The sequence below is a fragment of the Solanum pennellii genome, chromosome 2 (assembly GCF_001406875.1).
Source record: "Solanum pennellii chromosome 2, SPENNV200".
NCBI lineage: Eukaryota > Viridiplantae > Streptophyta > Magnoliopsida > Solanales > Solanaceae > Solanum > Solanum pennellii.
This window is the reverse complement of record NC_028638.1, coordinates 32,975,863-32,990,748: the sequence shown is the minus strand read 5'-3', so window position 1 is coordinate 32,990,748 and position 14,886 is coordinate 32,975,863. Positions and strand designations below refer to the sequence as shown.

Genomic DNA, 14,886 nt, shown 5'->3' with positions numbered 1-14,886 from the left:
GAAGTGATCCACCACGACCATGATAGTTCCAAACCCTTCCGAGTTCGGCAAGCATGTACTGAAATCCATAGTGACGCTGTCCCAAGGCTTTTCAGCAATGGGCAGCGGCTCAAGCAGTTCACCCGGCGCCTTCATCTCGACCTTGTCTTGTTGACAAATAAGACAAGTTCGCACATACACCTCGATGTCGTCCCGCATCCGAGGCCAATAAAAAGAAGCCTCTAACAAGGCTAAGGTCCTCTTCTGCCCAGGATGACCAGCCCATGTAGTGTCGTGCCCCTCTTTGATCAACGTATGCCGAAGGTTAGCCCACTTCAAGACGTACACACGTCTGCCCGTAGTGTAGAGCAGACCACTCTCTTCCCAGAACTTCTTCATCTTGCCTTGTTGGGCCAAGGCGAAGAGTTGTTTTGCTACGGGATCATGCTGCATGCCCTCCTTTATCTCCTCAACAATAGAGCTACAACTCGAGCTCATGATTGCATCCAAGGCAGACTTGCGACTAAGTGCGTCGGCTACAATATTAGCCTTCCCCGGCTTGTACTCGAATGTGAAATTGAACTCCGCCAAGAAGTCCTGCCAACGGGCTTGTTTGGCAGTCAGCCTCTTTTGAGACTTAAAAATAGGTCGTCGCGACGTTGTCCGTCTTGACGACAAAATGAGCACCCAACACGTAATGACGCCAAGTTCTTAGACAATGAACTAAGGCCATCATCTCCCTTTCATGAGCAGAATACCGCCTCTCCGCATCATTCAATTTTCTGTTTTCAAACGCTATCGGGTGGACCTCTTGCATTAGGACGCCGCCAATAGCAAAATTCGAAGCATCGATGTGAACCTCAAATGCCTTAGTGAAATCAGGCAAGGCCAAAACAGGTTCCTCCGTTACTGCTGCCTTAAGTCTCTCGACTCACGATTCTTTTTCAGCAAATCAGTGAGTGGGGTAGCAATAGCCGAATAGCTAAAAATGAAACGTCGATAATAATTGGCAAAGCCAAGGAAGGACCGCAACTCGGGTACCTTCGTTGGAGCCTCCCAATTTTGAATGGCTTCCACCTTGTGTCTGTCCATCCTTATCTCACCATGGATGATTGTGTGTCCGAGGAATTAGACAGTAGGCTGAGCAAAACTACACTTCTCTCGCTTCACGCACAAGTCATTGTCGCGCAAAACCTTGAACATTTTGCATAAGTGTTCCACATGATCCTCCATGCTATTGCTATAGACGACGATATCGTCTAAATAGATGAGCACAAACTGATCCAAGTAGGGATGGAACAACTTGTTCATCAACGTACAGAACGTTGCCGGTGCATTTGTCAAGCCAAAGGGCATGACCTGCCACTCAAAGGCACCATAACGAGTCACACAAGTTGTCTTAGGTTCATCACCTTCGGCAATCCGAACTTGGTAATAACCCTTCCTCAAGTCCATCTTCGTGAACACCTTGGTCTGTCCCAATCGATCAAACAAATCAGCAATCAAAGGAATGGGATATTTGTTCTTTACCGTGACCTTGTTGAGGGCCCGGTAATGGATACATAATCGCAGCGTCCCTTCCTTCTTCTTTTGGAACAAAATAGGCGCGCCAAATGGCGCCTTAGACGGCCTAATGTGTCCCGAATCAAGCAACTCCTTGAGTTGTTTCCTCAGTTCTTCTAATTGCGGGGGCACCTTACGATAAGGCGTCATGGCAGGCGGCTTTGCCCTGGGAACCAGCTCAATCTGATGATCAACTTTCCTTCGGGGTGGCAGCCGTTGGGGAAGTTCTTCCGGCATCACGTCCCTTAAATAACAAAATTTCAGAAAATGATTTTTATAAGGTAAAATATTATTTTATTTTAAAGTGTGTTTATTTAATGACTTTCTACATAGTTCAAATTCAACTAAGAAAACAAAATTAAAGTTTTAGCTATGTCAGAGTCCTAGTTATTATAAAGAAAATCAAATAATAAAATTTTAAATATAGTAAATGAAAAATTTATCTATGGTAGAGAATTTTAATAATATAGGGCTAAAAGTTCAATGAAAGCCAAGCCAACAAAACAAATAAGAGAATTAGGTTAAAGACAAAACTAAAACAAACGTACACTTAAATGGTATGAACTTAAATTAAAGAGACAATGTTTACATAAAATTCTTTTTTTCTATTCAAGTACAATGCTTAACAAAATAGGCACTATATTTTTGTTATTACTTTGGAAAAGACAAAACTAAAACAAACGTACACGTAAATGCTATGAACTTAAATTTAAGAGACAATGTTTACATAAAATTCTTTTTTTCTATTCAAGTACAATTCTTAACAAAATAGGCACAGTATTTTTGTTAATTACTTTGGAAAAGATTTCTTAGGACTCCTTTGAAGAAGTTGTTAATGTGATAATAAACTAGTGTACCGCCCCGCAAGGCGTTACATTAAAATCCGATGATTCCAGCCCCTCCGTCAACGTGGCAGGATCATATCGAGACTCGGAGGGTCGAGAGAGTATGCTAAACTTCAGCCCAACTCTTGGGGGTTGCTTGGAGGATAAGATAACAATTAATGCTCACCATGCCCAGCCAAGAACATCCCCCAATGTTGGAACAAAATCTGATGCACCAGTTTTCTTATTTGGCAATGAAGCAGAAAAGCATTTCTGCCCACTTTTGAGCTTTTGTAAAGATTTTCATTTGTAGCTTTTCCTTTGGGATTTGTCCCCAAACGTTTTTGACTTTCATATAAGCATTTTGTATAGAATTTTTAGGCATCTTATCTTGTAGAAATACTTGGAGAAATATATTGGAAAATTGGCTCTTGCCTCCCAAAACTTTGTCTTCCTTGTATTGCCTTTCCTTGACTGTTTTGTGGGCTGCGTTTTGACTGTCTTGTTTGTTACATCCTTGGGTATTTGTTTGGCTGTTTGGACTGAGTTTTGAAGGGCTGTGCAAGCCTTCATAGACTGTCCCACGAGGTGAAAAATTAGCCCCGTGACAAGTGGTATCAGAGCATCGGTGAAACATGACGTCAAAGTCCCAACGGAATGAGGAGTCTGTCCAAAAGAAGGAGCTTGAAGTTCGGAGGGACCCTTCCAAGAAAGTGACAAGACTAAGGTAAGAGAACCTTCTTGTAACCCTTTTTTTAATGGTAGAGCTGCTGGTGAAGAGGGGGAAGGGTCGGACACTAGTCAACTCGATGAAAAGATTATCGAAGTTGAGGCGGGGTTGTCGGCCCTAAATAGAAGGGTAGATGTTGTTGAGAACAACTTTAGTTCTCTTGAATCAGTGGCTCTTGAAGGGTTGGATGATTTAAAGAACAACCTTGTTGATCTTGAGGAAGTTCACAAAAAGGGTTTGTCCAACCTCGAACTCAAGCTCACCGAGGCCCTCTCCTCCCTTTATAGAGAGTTTGAGGCATTGAAACGGCAGGTTGATGAGGCTGCCGAGATGGGGGTTGCTGCTCCCGTAACTGTGCATGAGACACGCATTGAGGCTCCCAAACCCAAGGAATTTCGTGGGGAAAGGAGTGCTCAAGATGTTGAAAATTTCTTGTGGCAGATGGACGCTTACTTTGAGCACGTGAACATGCAAAGCGAGGCTGCCAAAATCAGAACGGCTGCCATGTATTTGACTGATACAACAATGTTGTGGTGGCGGAGGAAGAAGGCGTACATGGAGAAGGGGGTTTGTTTTATTGACGGCTGGGAGCAGTTCAAGGGAGAACTCAAACGTCAATTCTACCCGCAAAATGTTGTCCATGAGGCCCGTCGGAGGTTGAGGGAGTTGAAACAAACTTCCTCTATTCGGGACTATGTGAAAGAGTTCACGAAATTGACACTCCAAATTTCAAGCTTGACCAGCGAAGACTTGTTGTTTTACTTCTTGGATGGTCTCCAAAACTGGGACAAACAAGAACTTCAAAAACGTCACGTTCACGACGTGCACGAGGCAATAGTAGTGGCAGAATCGCTCAACGATTTCCGGGTAGATGCGGCAAAGGGGAGGGACAATCGGAGCAAAACTGTTCCTTCCAAGGTTGACAACAACAGGAACAAAGGCAGACCAACTCCACACCGAGGCAGCGACACGAAAGGTAACACCCGTGATCAACCTTCTAATTTCCGCAAGAGTTATGAGGACCGCAAGGAAGGTGCTCCTCATCGTGAAGGTTGCTATATTTGTGGTGAGACTCGTTATTGTCCATCATTGAGAAAATTGAGTGCTATGGTGGCTGCTGAAAAGCAGCAAGAGAAGGTTGCGACGCAAACCGAAGGTTCGGCCAGGGAGCAACGTGGGCAGAATAGCGGGACGGACAAGGGAAAGAACGTTGTTGTTGGTATGTTCAATCATATGCCTTTGTTTTATCATATTTCACTTGCTGCTTTGGCTACTCAACCGGCTAGTATCAGGCCGCGCGAGTCACTGTTTGTCGATGCCAAGTTGAATGGCAAGGACGTGCGGATTATGGTGGTCACGGGTGCGACTCACAACTTCGTGACGGAGCAGAAGGCCAAAGATCTTGGCCTGACTTATGTTGCTAGCAACACGATGTTGAAGACGGTCAATGCCCTCCCCACTTCTGTCCATGGCTTCGCTCCTAAAGTCCCCATCGATTTAGGAGGTTGGACGGGGTTGACCGACTTCACCATTGCACCTATGGACGTGTTCGATATCATTTTGGGGCTGGACTTTTGGTACGAGGTTAACGCGTTTATTTTACCGCGTCACAACCAGCTGCACATCAGCGACACCGGAGGTTCATGCGTGGTACCCCTTATTCGGGTACCACAAAACGGGATGCACTTATCGGCGATGCAAATCGTTAAGGATTTTAAGAGAGGTGAACCAACCTTTCTTGCTGCCCTTGTTGGAGGTGTCGAAAGTTTTTCTGAGGCAGTTCCATTGCGTCATTGCATTGAGCAGGTCCATAGTGACAATAGAGTGTTATTGACGTAGAGTTTTTATATTTTACTGTAATTTGTTGTAGTTTTATTTCAAGTTCTCTCCATTAACACTTTGTTTGGATCATTGTTACTCATTGTTTCATAATCTATTGTATTGTATTGTACTCTATTGTACTGTATTGTATGGTAGATACAATGTTTGGTTATATTGTATGGTTTGTTGTTTTTTAATAACATTTTAATTGTTTAGTTTGATCGTATTGTATTGTAATTTATAAATTTACTAAAAATACTAATTATTCTAGGGTAGGAGGTTTGACTAGATTTAAAGAATTAAGATAAAGGGTAAAATAGTATTTTGAAATATTATGTAAATATATAATTGAAAAAAGAAATTAAGTAACAATGGAACACACCAAATTAGTTGTTCCATAAAATAGGGGTTTTCATTGTTATGTAACAATGAAATTTAACGATACAATACAATACATTTTAAGTAACAATCAAAACAAACATTGTAGATATAGTAACGTTATAATATAATACAATAGGTAACACTGATCCAAACATAGTGTAAGAGTTTCGGTATATATATATGACCTAACACTGGCAATTTAACTTAAAATAAACTTTTACTTGTTAAACATACATTAGTTTGGACTTCACCATTTTTAGTTCTTTTACCTTTCCACAAATGTACTATAGAAAACTTATAATATAAATGAATTATCTTTCTATAGTCATTTTTTTCTTTTAAAAAACAAAATAATAATCAGTGTTGTAAAGAAACGACTTCGTTCCTAATCATTTCCACTATAATATTTATGAGAAAAAATAAAAATTTGGGGCTCTTATGTTTTACAATAGTCTTTTTATCAACAAGTATTGCTTTATAACAAGGTAACCGTTACAAGTTTTTCTTTTCTTGCTTCTAGGCTTAAGATACAAAATATATGTTATACTTTCAAAAGCACTATCAATGACGATACTAAAATTTTTATAATGATTATACAATCAAAATGGCAGAGGAAAACATAAACCAACAAACATTGTTTTTCACCTTTTTTTCTTCCTATTTATGCGATTTATTAAAAATCTAAAATCGTATTTTCTTAAAAAAAAATTTTAATTTAGAAAGTAAAAAAAGAATCATTGTTGTTTTTATGAGATAAAATAACACATAACATATCATATTTTCTTTTTCCCTTTTATGTGTTTTATTTCTTTCCATTTATCTCTGATTATTTAACACAATAGAGTCATAAATAAAAATTGACCCGTTTTCTTTGCCTATCAAATACTCCAAATACTAATAAAGGTTGATTCCTGTTTTTCCTCTAAAGAGTTAAATAAGCATTTGTTTATGTTCACGTAGCAATTGTTGTTCTTAAATCCATTAGTTATCATTTCTTTTTTATTTGTTTTCGAAGTTTTATTTTCCTAACTCATACCTAATTACATACTCCTTCCGCTTCTTTTTGTATGTCATATTTTTATATTGCACTGCATTAAGAAATTATGTAATTTTATCTTTCTACGTATGCTCTTATTTAATGTTTTCTTAAATCAACTTTACGATGAATATGCTAAATTTCAAAAATTAAAATAAATAATTGATTGTTTAAATTTTTGAGTTTATTTTCAAAATCAGATTTTATAGAATAGTGAATGGAGAGAGTAATTAATCAATGTATGAATTACTCCAGTGAATATACATGATTACTCATTAGTTATCCTAGGTTGGTTAAAGTATATGTTTTCAAAACTAATAACTAATTTGTCAAGGATATAATAGGAATAACATGATATTTTATGCATTAATTTTATGAAATTATAATGATCCACCTATTTATAGAAAGTAATGGGATATTAAATGGAAGTGAGAGAGTATTAAATTTCTACTCTTCATAATTTTCATTTACTTTTGTATTTATAACCTATAAATATCTAATTTATAAATTTGAGATTGTTTATGATATTCTTTTTTAAACTTTTTGTCTATATAAATTTGTTTTTTTAAATTTTTTTTGTAAGATTATTCAAAATCATCTTTTTCATTTGAAATTTAATGTCTTTATATTATTATTGCAGTATTAAATTCATGTTTTTGTTTAACTCAACGAAGAAGGTTCTTAATGTTCATAATTGGTTTGCGGTAAGAAATATCAATAAGAGCACAAGAACTTATGCATTGATTCTGTAACTTTTTTCCCGTCTATTTTCTTATTATTACTGTAATATTAGATTGATGATTTACGCATAACACATAAATAAGCATTTTAAATTGATTTTAATTGTCATTTATGTCCTTTAACTTTAGTGATACATATTTAAATTTATATAAAATTAAACAAATAGACACGTATGATCTACAGGCTACATGACATCTTATGTAGCACTTCTCACATCCTACATAACATCTTAAATGCAACGTGTCATGTCCAACATGTGTGTTTATTTATTCAACTTTATACAAGATTATGGGTCTGCTTATATATATCTCGAAGAACATATCCTTAACTTGATGTCAACGAACAACTATGAGTCCAACTTTGAATGTGCACAAGTAGGCACTTAAACTATTATAAAATTGAAGTAGACACAAATGTCCAACATCATAGGCGTATCAAGGAGGGGGTCACCAGACACCGGATTCACGTGAACTCATGCTCCCATCAGAGGCGGAGCCAAAATTTTCAATAAGGGGGTTCATAACCTGTAGAAATAGATAGCCGAAGGGGGTTCGACATCTACTATATATACATATAAAATTATTTTAACCATGTATAAATAATATAATTTTCCGTCGAAGTGAGTTCGGATGCAATGTAGCTCCGCCCCTGGCTCCCATCCTAAAATCATATATAGTATTGTTATATTTTTAAAATATTTAAATATAGATATATGAACCCACACTTGAAGTATCATACTATGCGATTATGAGTGGGTGCACCTCTCCAAGTGAGTTAAGAATTTGAATCTTTTATTTATCTTGTTTTATTTTCTTTTTAGAATTGATTAGTGCCTCTCTAAGTTGTTTGGATAGGTAAAAATAACTTTGGACATGTAATTTTAAAATTTTAATTATTTTTGGTGATAGAATCTAAATGTTAAGCCGGTCAAATTTATATCTTAGATCCACTTTTTCATAGTAGTGCACCCATCATCTCAAAATACTGAATACGTCTCTGTCCTACATGTCATAATACATGTAGGATGTCATGTCATGTAGTATATAAAATCGCCATGTAGGACGAATATGTTTATTTGATCAATTTTATACAAATTTAAGTGTCTATATATGCATATCCAAAACTAACTATTATAGTTATCAATTTACGAATTATATTTATTTATTATGTCTTAAAAAATTAATAAAATAAAAAAGAAAGAAAGATGGAAAAAGAAGAAGAATGAGGTGAAAAGGGCAAAAGTGCTGCATGCATTCCTCCAACACGTAAGCTTTCTGTTATATTATTCCGCGTCGTTTTTCGTCACGTTATTCCATCCTTGTTCCCCATTATTTTCTCATACAGACCGTCGATTTACAATCCAACGGTTCAGATCAAATTACGAATTGTTCTTTGCTTTCTCAAAACAAAAATCTCGTGAAAGCCATTTTTGATTTATAAAACAAAGCGACGGTACAGTTTTAATTGTAAGATTTAACGGCTAAGATCAAAAGAATAGCTGATCTCGATTTTGTTTTTCTCTTGTTCCTATTTATACATGCAGGAGTTTTTCTTCTCATTCACCCTTTCTCCTCTCTTTGCTTCATCAATCTGGTTAGTATTTTTTTGTTATACTTTTTCAATATTTGCTTTATCTACCTTCAGATTATATGGTTTTGAGTTTAGCTTTGTACACATTTGTCTTCTTTTGGCAAGGTATGGAACAGTTATTTCTGGTTTTTTTATTTCCATTTTGGGTGTCTGCTTCAATTTTGATGGTAATGGGCAGTGACAAAGCTACCTGCGGGTTCGTGGGTTCAGACGAACTCAATAACTTTTTCGTAGATTCTGTATTTGTACTAAGAAATTAATTAAATATATATGTATATTAATTTGTAAATCCCTGATCCACGGTTCTAAAACCTCCAAACTCTTAATCCTGACTCCACTAGTAATGGGGAGTTTAGGATTATATATTTTCCTGTTTCGTCAATTTTTTCATGTTTCAGGTCTAATGACATTTATCTATGTTTATGGTTTGCATGGTGTGAGGGGTTTTGTCTCCAGGTGTTTTTTAGGTGATAATATGTAGTACTAGTTGAAAGGACCAGAAACTGTACAAATTTCTGAGATGAAAGGCCTGATTTTCATTATTCTCTGGCATTTATTTCTGAATTTATGCTGAATTGGGTACAGAACTTGGGATAGAAAGGAATCAGATAACTGCACCCCAGATTTTCGAATTGAGGCTTAATTGATTGACATTTGATTTATCTAGTTTCGGCTGCTGCTGTTAGTACTTAGCATTTTCCTATGATTTTGTGCCTAAACCATGAGTTTGCAAGTGATTAGTTTGCTAAAATGTCATGATTTAGGAGGTTTTGAGGGTTTATTAAGAAGAAGAATTTATTTATTTATTTGTCTAGGTTGAATGTTATAATAGTGTTGTTTTCTTGATTGATTGGCTAAACTGAATAATGATTTGAAATCTAATAGGCCAATATGGGAGCAAAAATATTTCTTGTTGCACTGTTTCTCTCAGCACTGTTAATTCCATTAGCCTCCTCATCAAATGATGGCTTTGTTAGAATTGGGTTGAAAAAAATGAAATTTGATCAAAACAACCGACTTGCTGCACGCCTTGAGTCCAAGGAGGGGGGCCTTATGAGGCCATCTATTAGGAAGTATAACTTCCGTGGTAAACTTGGGGACTCTGAGGATACAGACATTGTAGCACTAAAGAACTATATGGATGCTCAATACTTTGGGGAGATTGGTGTAGGCACTCCACCTCAAAAGTTCACTGTGATCTTTGACACTGGTAGCTCGAATTTGTGGGTGCCATCATCCAAGTGCTATTTCTCTGTAAGATTTTATACATGGTTATGATACAAAGCATAGTAACGAATGCTAACATTAGCCATGCATCCGTCTTGAATCTGATGATTGTCTTTCTTGTTGCAGGTTCCCTGTTTCTTTCATGCCAAATACAAATCTAGCCTATCAAGTACTTATAAGAAGAATGGTATGTTATTTTTTCGTTTTTGTATATGGATGCAAATACTTTCTTACGGTCATTTGCTAGCTTGTTGCTGTGTGAAACATATGCTGCCTTCTAATGCCACTTATTAAATGCTGCTAACTTTAGAATATGTGCGGTGTGCCTTCTTGTTCATATGGAATATGGTGGGGTGTACAGGGTTTTCTCTCAGAGGGCCGGGGGTTTATCTCCCTGTACCCACCTTTCTTATTGTCCTTGTGTGTTTCTCACGGTGCATCAAGGAATTCTCTTGGAAAGGTTAAATGATGAGTGTGTGTCTCAGACTGTTGGGACATAAATGGAGGCTGTTTATTTTGTATTTTTCAGTACATACCATGGTTGGATTTTGCAAAGAACATTAATGTCAGTGTTATCAAAGGTGAAAAGAGCAAAAAAGCTCTAAGGCCAGTTGGTGCTTTAAGCGCGAAGTGCAAATAAAGCATGGGCTTTAATGATAAAAAGTGCAAAGGGAGAAAAAATACAAATATATATATATGTATGTGTGTGAGTGTGTGTGTCTTTAGTCCAAGACTAATGATTACAAACATGAATGACCAAAGAAATTAAAATAAAATAAATTATGATAAAGTGAAATATCAATTGTATAGTGTCACTTCTTCAAAAGAAGCTCATTGGCAAAGGAAAAGTTTGCTTTAAAACCTTGAATACGACAACAGCAGTGCACATAAAGCGAGGTGAAGCGCTCAACACATTTTGAGCCTCACTTCAGGGCTTAAGCGCGCCTTTGACAACACTGATAAATGCTCTCTCTGCGGTGAGCTTTTTGGTGTCTAGTTGTTATTCTATCCTCTGGTTCTTTCTGTATAGCTGGAAGATCTTACTTCTTCCTAATTAACTAGGTTTTGCATCTGTGTCTTAGCAAGTTTTTCTTATAAAAAATAATTGCATAAAGAACTAGTTACTGTTGCATTTGTGTTCTATCACAATTCCATTAGCAGTTGACTAGGTTTACTAGATGTGGTAACTTGCTCCTACCTTGTGCATAATACAATCAATCTTGTCAAATGCTTCCACGATACCTTATTTTGCATGATATTTCCTGTGATATAGTCCGTGATAATTCTTCAATTTGGCATACAGGGGAGTCTGCTGCAATTCAGTATGGTAGTGGAGCTATTTCTGGATTCTTCAGTGAGGATAATGTGAAAGTTGGTGATCTTGTGGTAACAGATCAGGTAACTACAATCACCCCTCAGTTGCTTTAAATTGTCTTAAAGTATAAATCTCATATCTCAAGGTGTTAATGTATTAGGAATTTATTGAGGCAACCCGAGAACCAAGTGTCACATTTTTGGTAGCCAAATTTGATGGTATATTGGGTCTTGGATTCCAGGAGATTTCTGTTGGAAATGCTGTTCCAGTTTGGTATGTGGATGATGCTTTGTTTCCTCTCTTTCTTTCCCATAGACCATATTCATGCTCTACACCGTCTCTTTTCCAGATGTTGCTTAACACATTAAGGACTAAATTTTTATGAATGTAGGATATGCTGGATGTCTCTTTTTGGTTAAACTCGCTTTGATAATTAACCTGGGCAGCATCTTCTCTCTTGTCCAGGTACAACATGGTCAAACAGGGCCTTATCAAAGAGCCCGTCTTCTCATTTTGGCTCAACCGAAACACAGAGGAAGAGCAAGGGGGAGAAATCGTGTTTGGTGGTGTTGATCCTAATCACTTTAAGGGAGAAATCACTTATGTTCCAGTCACGAGGAAAGGTTATTGGCAGGTGGGTTATCAATTGGATACTGTCTGCATGTTCATGCTTTGTATAACTGCTATCTTATCTTAGTAATATGATTGGCAGTTTGACATGGGTGATGTTCTGATCGATGGTAAAGCTACCGGTATGTTTTGCTTCTGTACCTTTTGAATTGGATTGCCAAATTAAGGGCTATTATTGAAAGTCAGTCTCTACCTGGATATAGAATCTGCATTTTATTTGAGTTGCCTAACATGAACACATTACGCAGGTTACTGTAAAAGTGGGTGCTCTGCTATAGCAGATTCAGGGACTTCTCTCTTGGCTGGTCCAACGGTAATATAGATAGCCCTCAAATTGGAATATTAAACATGTCAATTTTTTTTGTTAGTATTATTGTCTTAATAGTTTCCACCATCACTACTAGCATTTCCATTGTTGAATTCCTTGTTTCTCTGAACCTTCCACAGCTTTCTCCGCTACAGAAGTGATGTATTCCTATGATTTATGAGTTAATAACAAGAAATCCATATCTGTGTTGTGTTTCAATTTTTCATTCACATAGAGGACAGTACTGAAATTGATAATGTCTTCGGATTTACCATCTTTTAGCTTTATTAGGTCGGCCAAGTTCTGTAAATCTTCTTCTTTCTTTGGCTTGTTCTGTTTAATGGCCAAAGCTGCCACAGTAGGTACTGTTGTTTTTTGCTTCTTGCTGATGGTCTCGCTTTTATGATATTTTCAATGAGTGTAACGCTTCTTATTCTGCCTTCATCGTTCTCTCTATTTATTTGCTTAAGCTTCTTCTATTTGAGAAGAAAATTATCCAACTTGAAATCTGTAGCCAGTTTTATCTTATTAACTTTATAAATGACATCAATATAATCTACGGAGAAAAATCTGCAATTGTTTGTCTCTGCAATCGTAGACCTGAAATGTTTCCAAGGCTGATCAGTCTCAAAACGTCCCCTTTCTTTCAGACTGTAATCACTATGATTAATCAAGCTATTGGAGCCTCTGGAGTTGCAAGCCAACAATGCAAAGCTGTAATTCAGCAGTACGGGCAAACAATCATGGATTTGCTGTTAGCAGAGGTGAGTATTCAACTGTTTAACTGCATTTTCATTTGTTTGATGTGCGATTACTGCAGAATAGCAGTTGGTATCTATACGTCTTTCCTAGTTATCTCATTGGTCAGCTTTTAAGTAGGCACATCCAGAGAAGGTCTGCTCACAGGTTGGAGTATGCACTTTTGATGGAACTCACGGAGTCAGGTTAGTCTTGAGGCTCTATTTGCCCTGCTGGGACCATATAGTGCATTAGTTAATCCATCATGCTGATGTAAATGCTGGATCTTTCTGTGGCCTTCTTCTGCAGTATGGGAATTGAGAGTGTAGTGAATGAGAAAGCTGGCAGATCAGCCGGACTGCATGATGGTATGTGCTCTGCTTGTGAAATGGCAGTCATATGGATGGAGAATCAACTGAGACAAAACCAGACTCAAGATCGCATATTGGACTATCTGAACGAGGTAAAAAGTCCTGTTGCTATAATTTTCTCTTGTTGTTCGATACAGAATGCTGACTGACTAACCGACAGCTTTGCGAGCGTCTCCCAAGCCCAATGGGAGAATCAGCTGTTGACTGTGGAAAGCTTTCTTCCATGCCTACAGTCTCCTTCACAATTGGTGGCAAAGTGTTTGACCTCTCCCCCAATGAGGTATGCTTTAAAATGGATTTTGACAGTAATACTTAGCTATGCCTCTCTAGTGCAAAATTTGTCAAACAGGAAAGAAAAAAAACAAGAAGTACTTCTATATTTGAGATTGTGAGTAGTTGGATTTTCCCAGTCTTTCCTGTTCTTTCAATGAATATTTTCCAACATTAAATGTGTAAAGTTGCAAGTCGATGTGTGGATCCTTTTCGGTTTGTTCCAGTTGTGTTCCTTTTAACTTGCTGTCGTAGATATGAATGTATGTGCGTACTGACTTTGGATTCTTTTCCTGCTATCAGTACATACTCAAAGTTGGCGAGGGTGATCAAGCACAATGTATAAGTGGTTTCATTGGCTTGGATGTTCCTCCTCCCCGCGGACCTCTCTGGTAAATTTATCTTCATATGTTTTCTCTTTCGAAGGGGTTATAAATATCCAACTGTCCTTTTAATGATGTACTCTCCATGGTTACAGGATCTTGGGTGATATTTTCATGGGTCGATATCACACCGTCTTTGATTATGGCAAACTCCGAGTTGGATTTGCTGAAGCAGCTTAATGTAACTAATGCCTCTACATTCACAGAGAGATATATAACAAATGGGATTGAATGTATGAACACTCTAAGGTTTTAGAAAAACCATACTTGTAAATATTTGCCTTTTCTCTTCGACTGCGTGATGTAGCACTGCACTGCTACTATATACATGTGTGTTTTACTGATATATACATGTGTGTTTTACTGATATTTGTGAAGAGAGCTTAAATTTACTTCATCAATTGTTCCTTGCGTGTGCAAGAATAATATAAGTTTAGTTTCTTTATCTAATTTTAGCTACAGAAATCAGTTAAAGAATGTATCATCTTTTAAGACCGGCGTGTACGGTACGGAAGAAAACATTTTCCGATTTTTTTCATATAAATTTTAGTAAAACAATTTTGGAGTTCCTTAAAATTGAGAAAAATGATTTCCCTGATGAAAATATATTGTGTATTGAACACAGGAAAATAAGTAAGAAATTCATTTATACTTTTCGTGAAAAAAACATTTCCAACCATATCGAACATACTCTAAAGAGTTGAAATCATTTAGGACTAGTTGGTCATTGAATATGAAGAACAAAGTCAGCTGGTTGATTCACGTATTGAACAATGATGTTCAGATACACCTAAAACACAAGACATCTAAACTAAGGACTTAACAGAAGTCATCGGGCGGCCAAATACGTGAAGCTAAATTTAATGTCCAGTATTCGCCTCAGCCACGTCTCTTAGCAAGAACGACAATCTTATTCTATCACCCTTTAAATAAAATATATAGTAAATTCAATGTTTTCACTGGGAAATGATTATACGGTA

General features: G+C 37.1%; 1 protein-coding gene across 1 annotated transcript; it reads left to right on the top strand.

Annotated features, from left to right (window-relative positions):
• Positions 1 to 8,599: 8,599 nt before the first annotated feature.
• LOC107009084 (aspartic proteinase-like) lies at positions 8,600 to 14,307 on the top strand. The gene is made up of 14 exons (XM_015208353.2): positions 8,600 to 8,668; positions 9,551 to 9,919; positions 10,019 to 10,079; positions 11,196 to 11,290; positions 11,368 to 11,480; positions 11,673 to 11,841; positions 11,920 to 11,959; positions 12,086 to 12,150; positions 12,795 to 12,908; positions 13,024 to 13,088; positions 13,192 to 13,345; positions 13,414 to 13,533; positions 13,827 to 13,915; positions 14,002 to 14,307. The coding sequence occupies exons 2-14, from the start codon at positions 9,557 to 9,559 to the stop codon at positions 14,084 to 14,086; spliced, it is 1,533 nt and encodes a 510-aa protein (XP_015063839.1). The 5' UTR covers positions 8,600 to 8,668; positions 9,551 to 9,556; the 3' UTR covers positions 14,087 to 14,307.
• Positions 14,308 to 14,886: the final 579 nt, after the last annotated feature.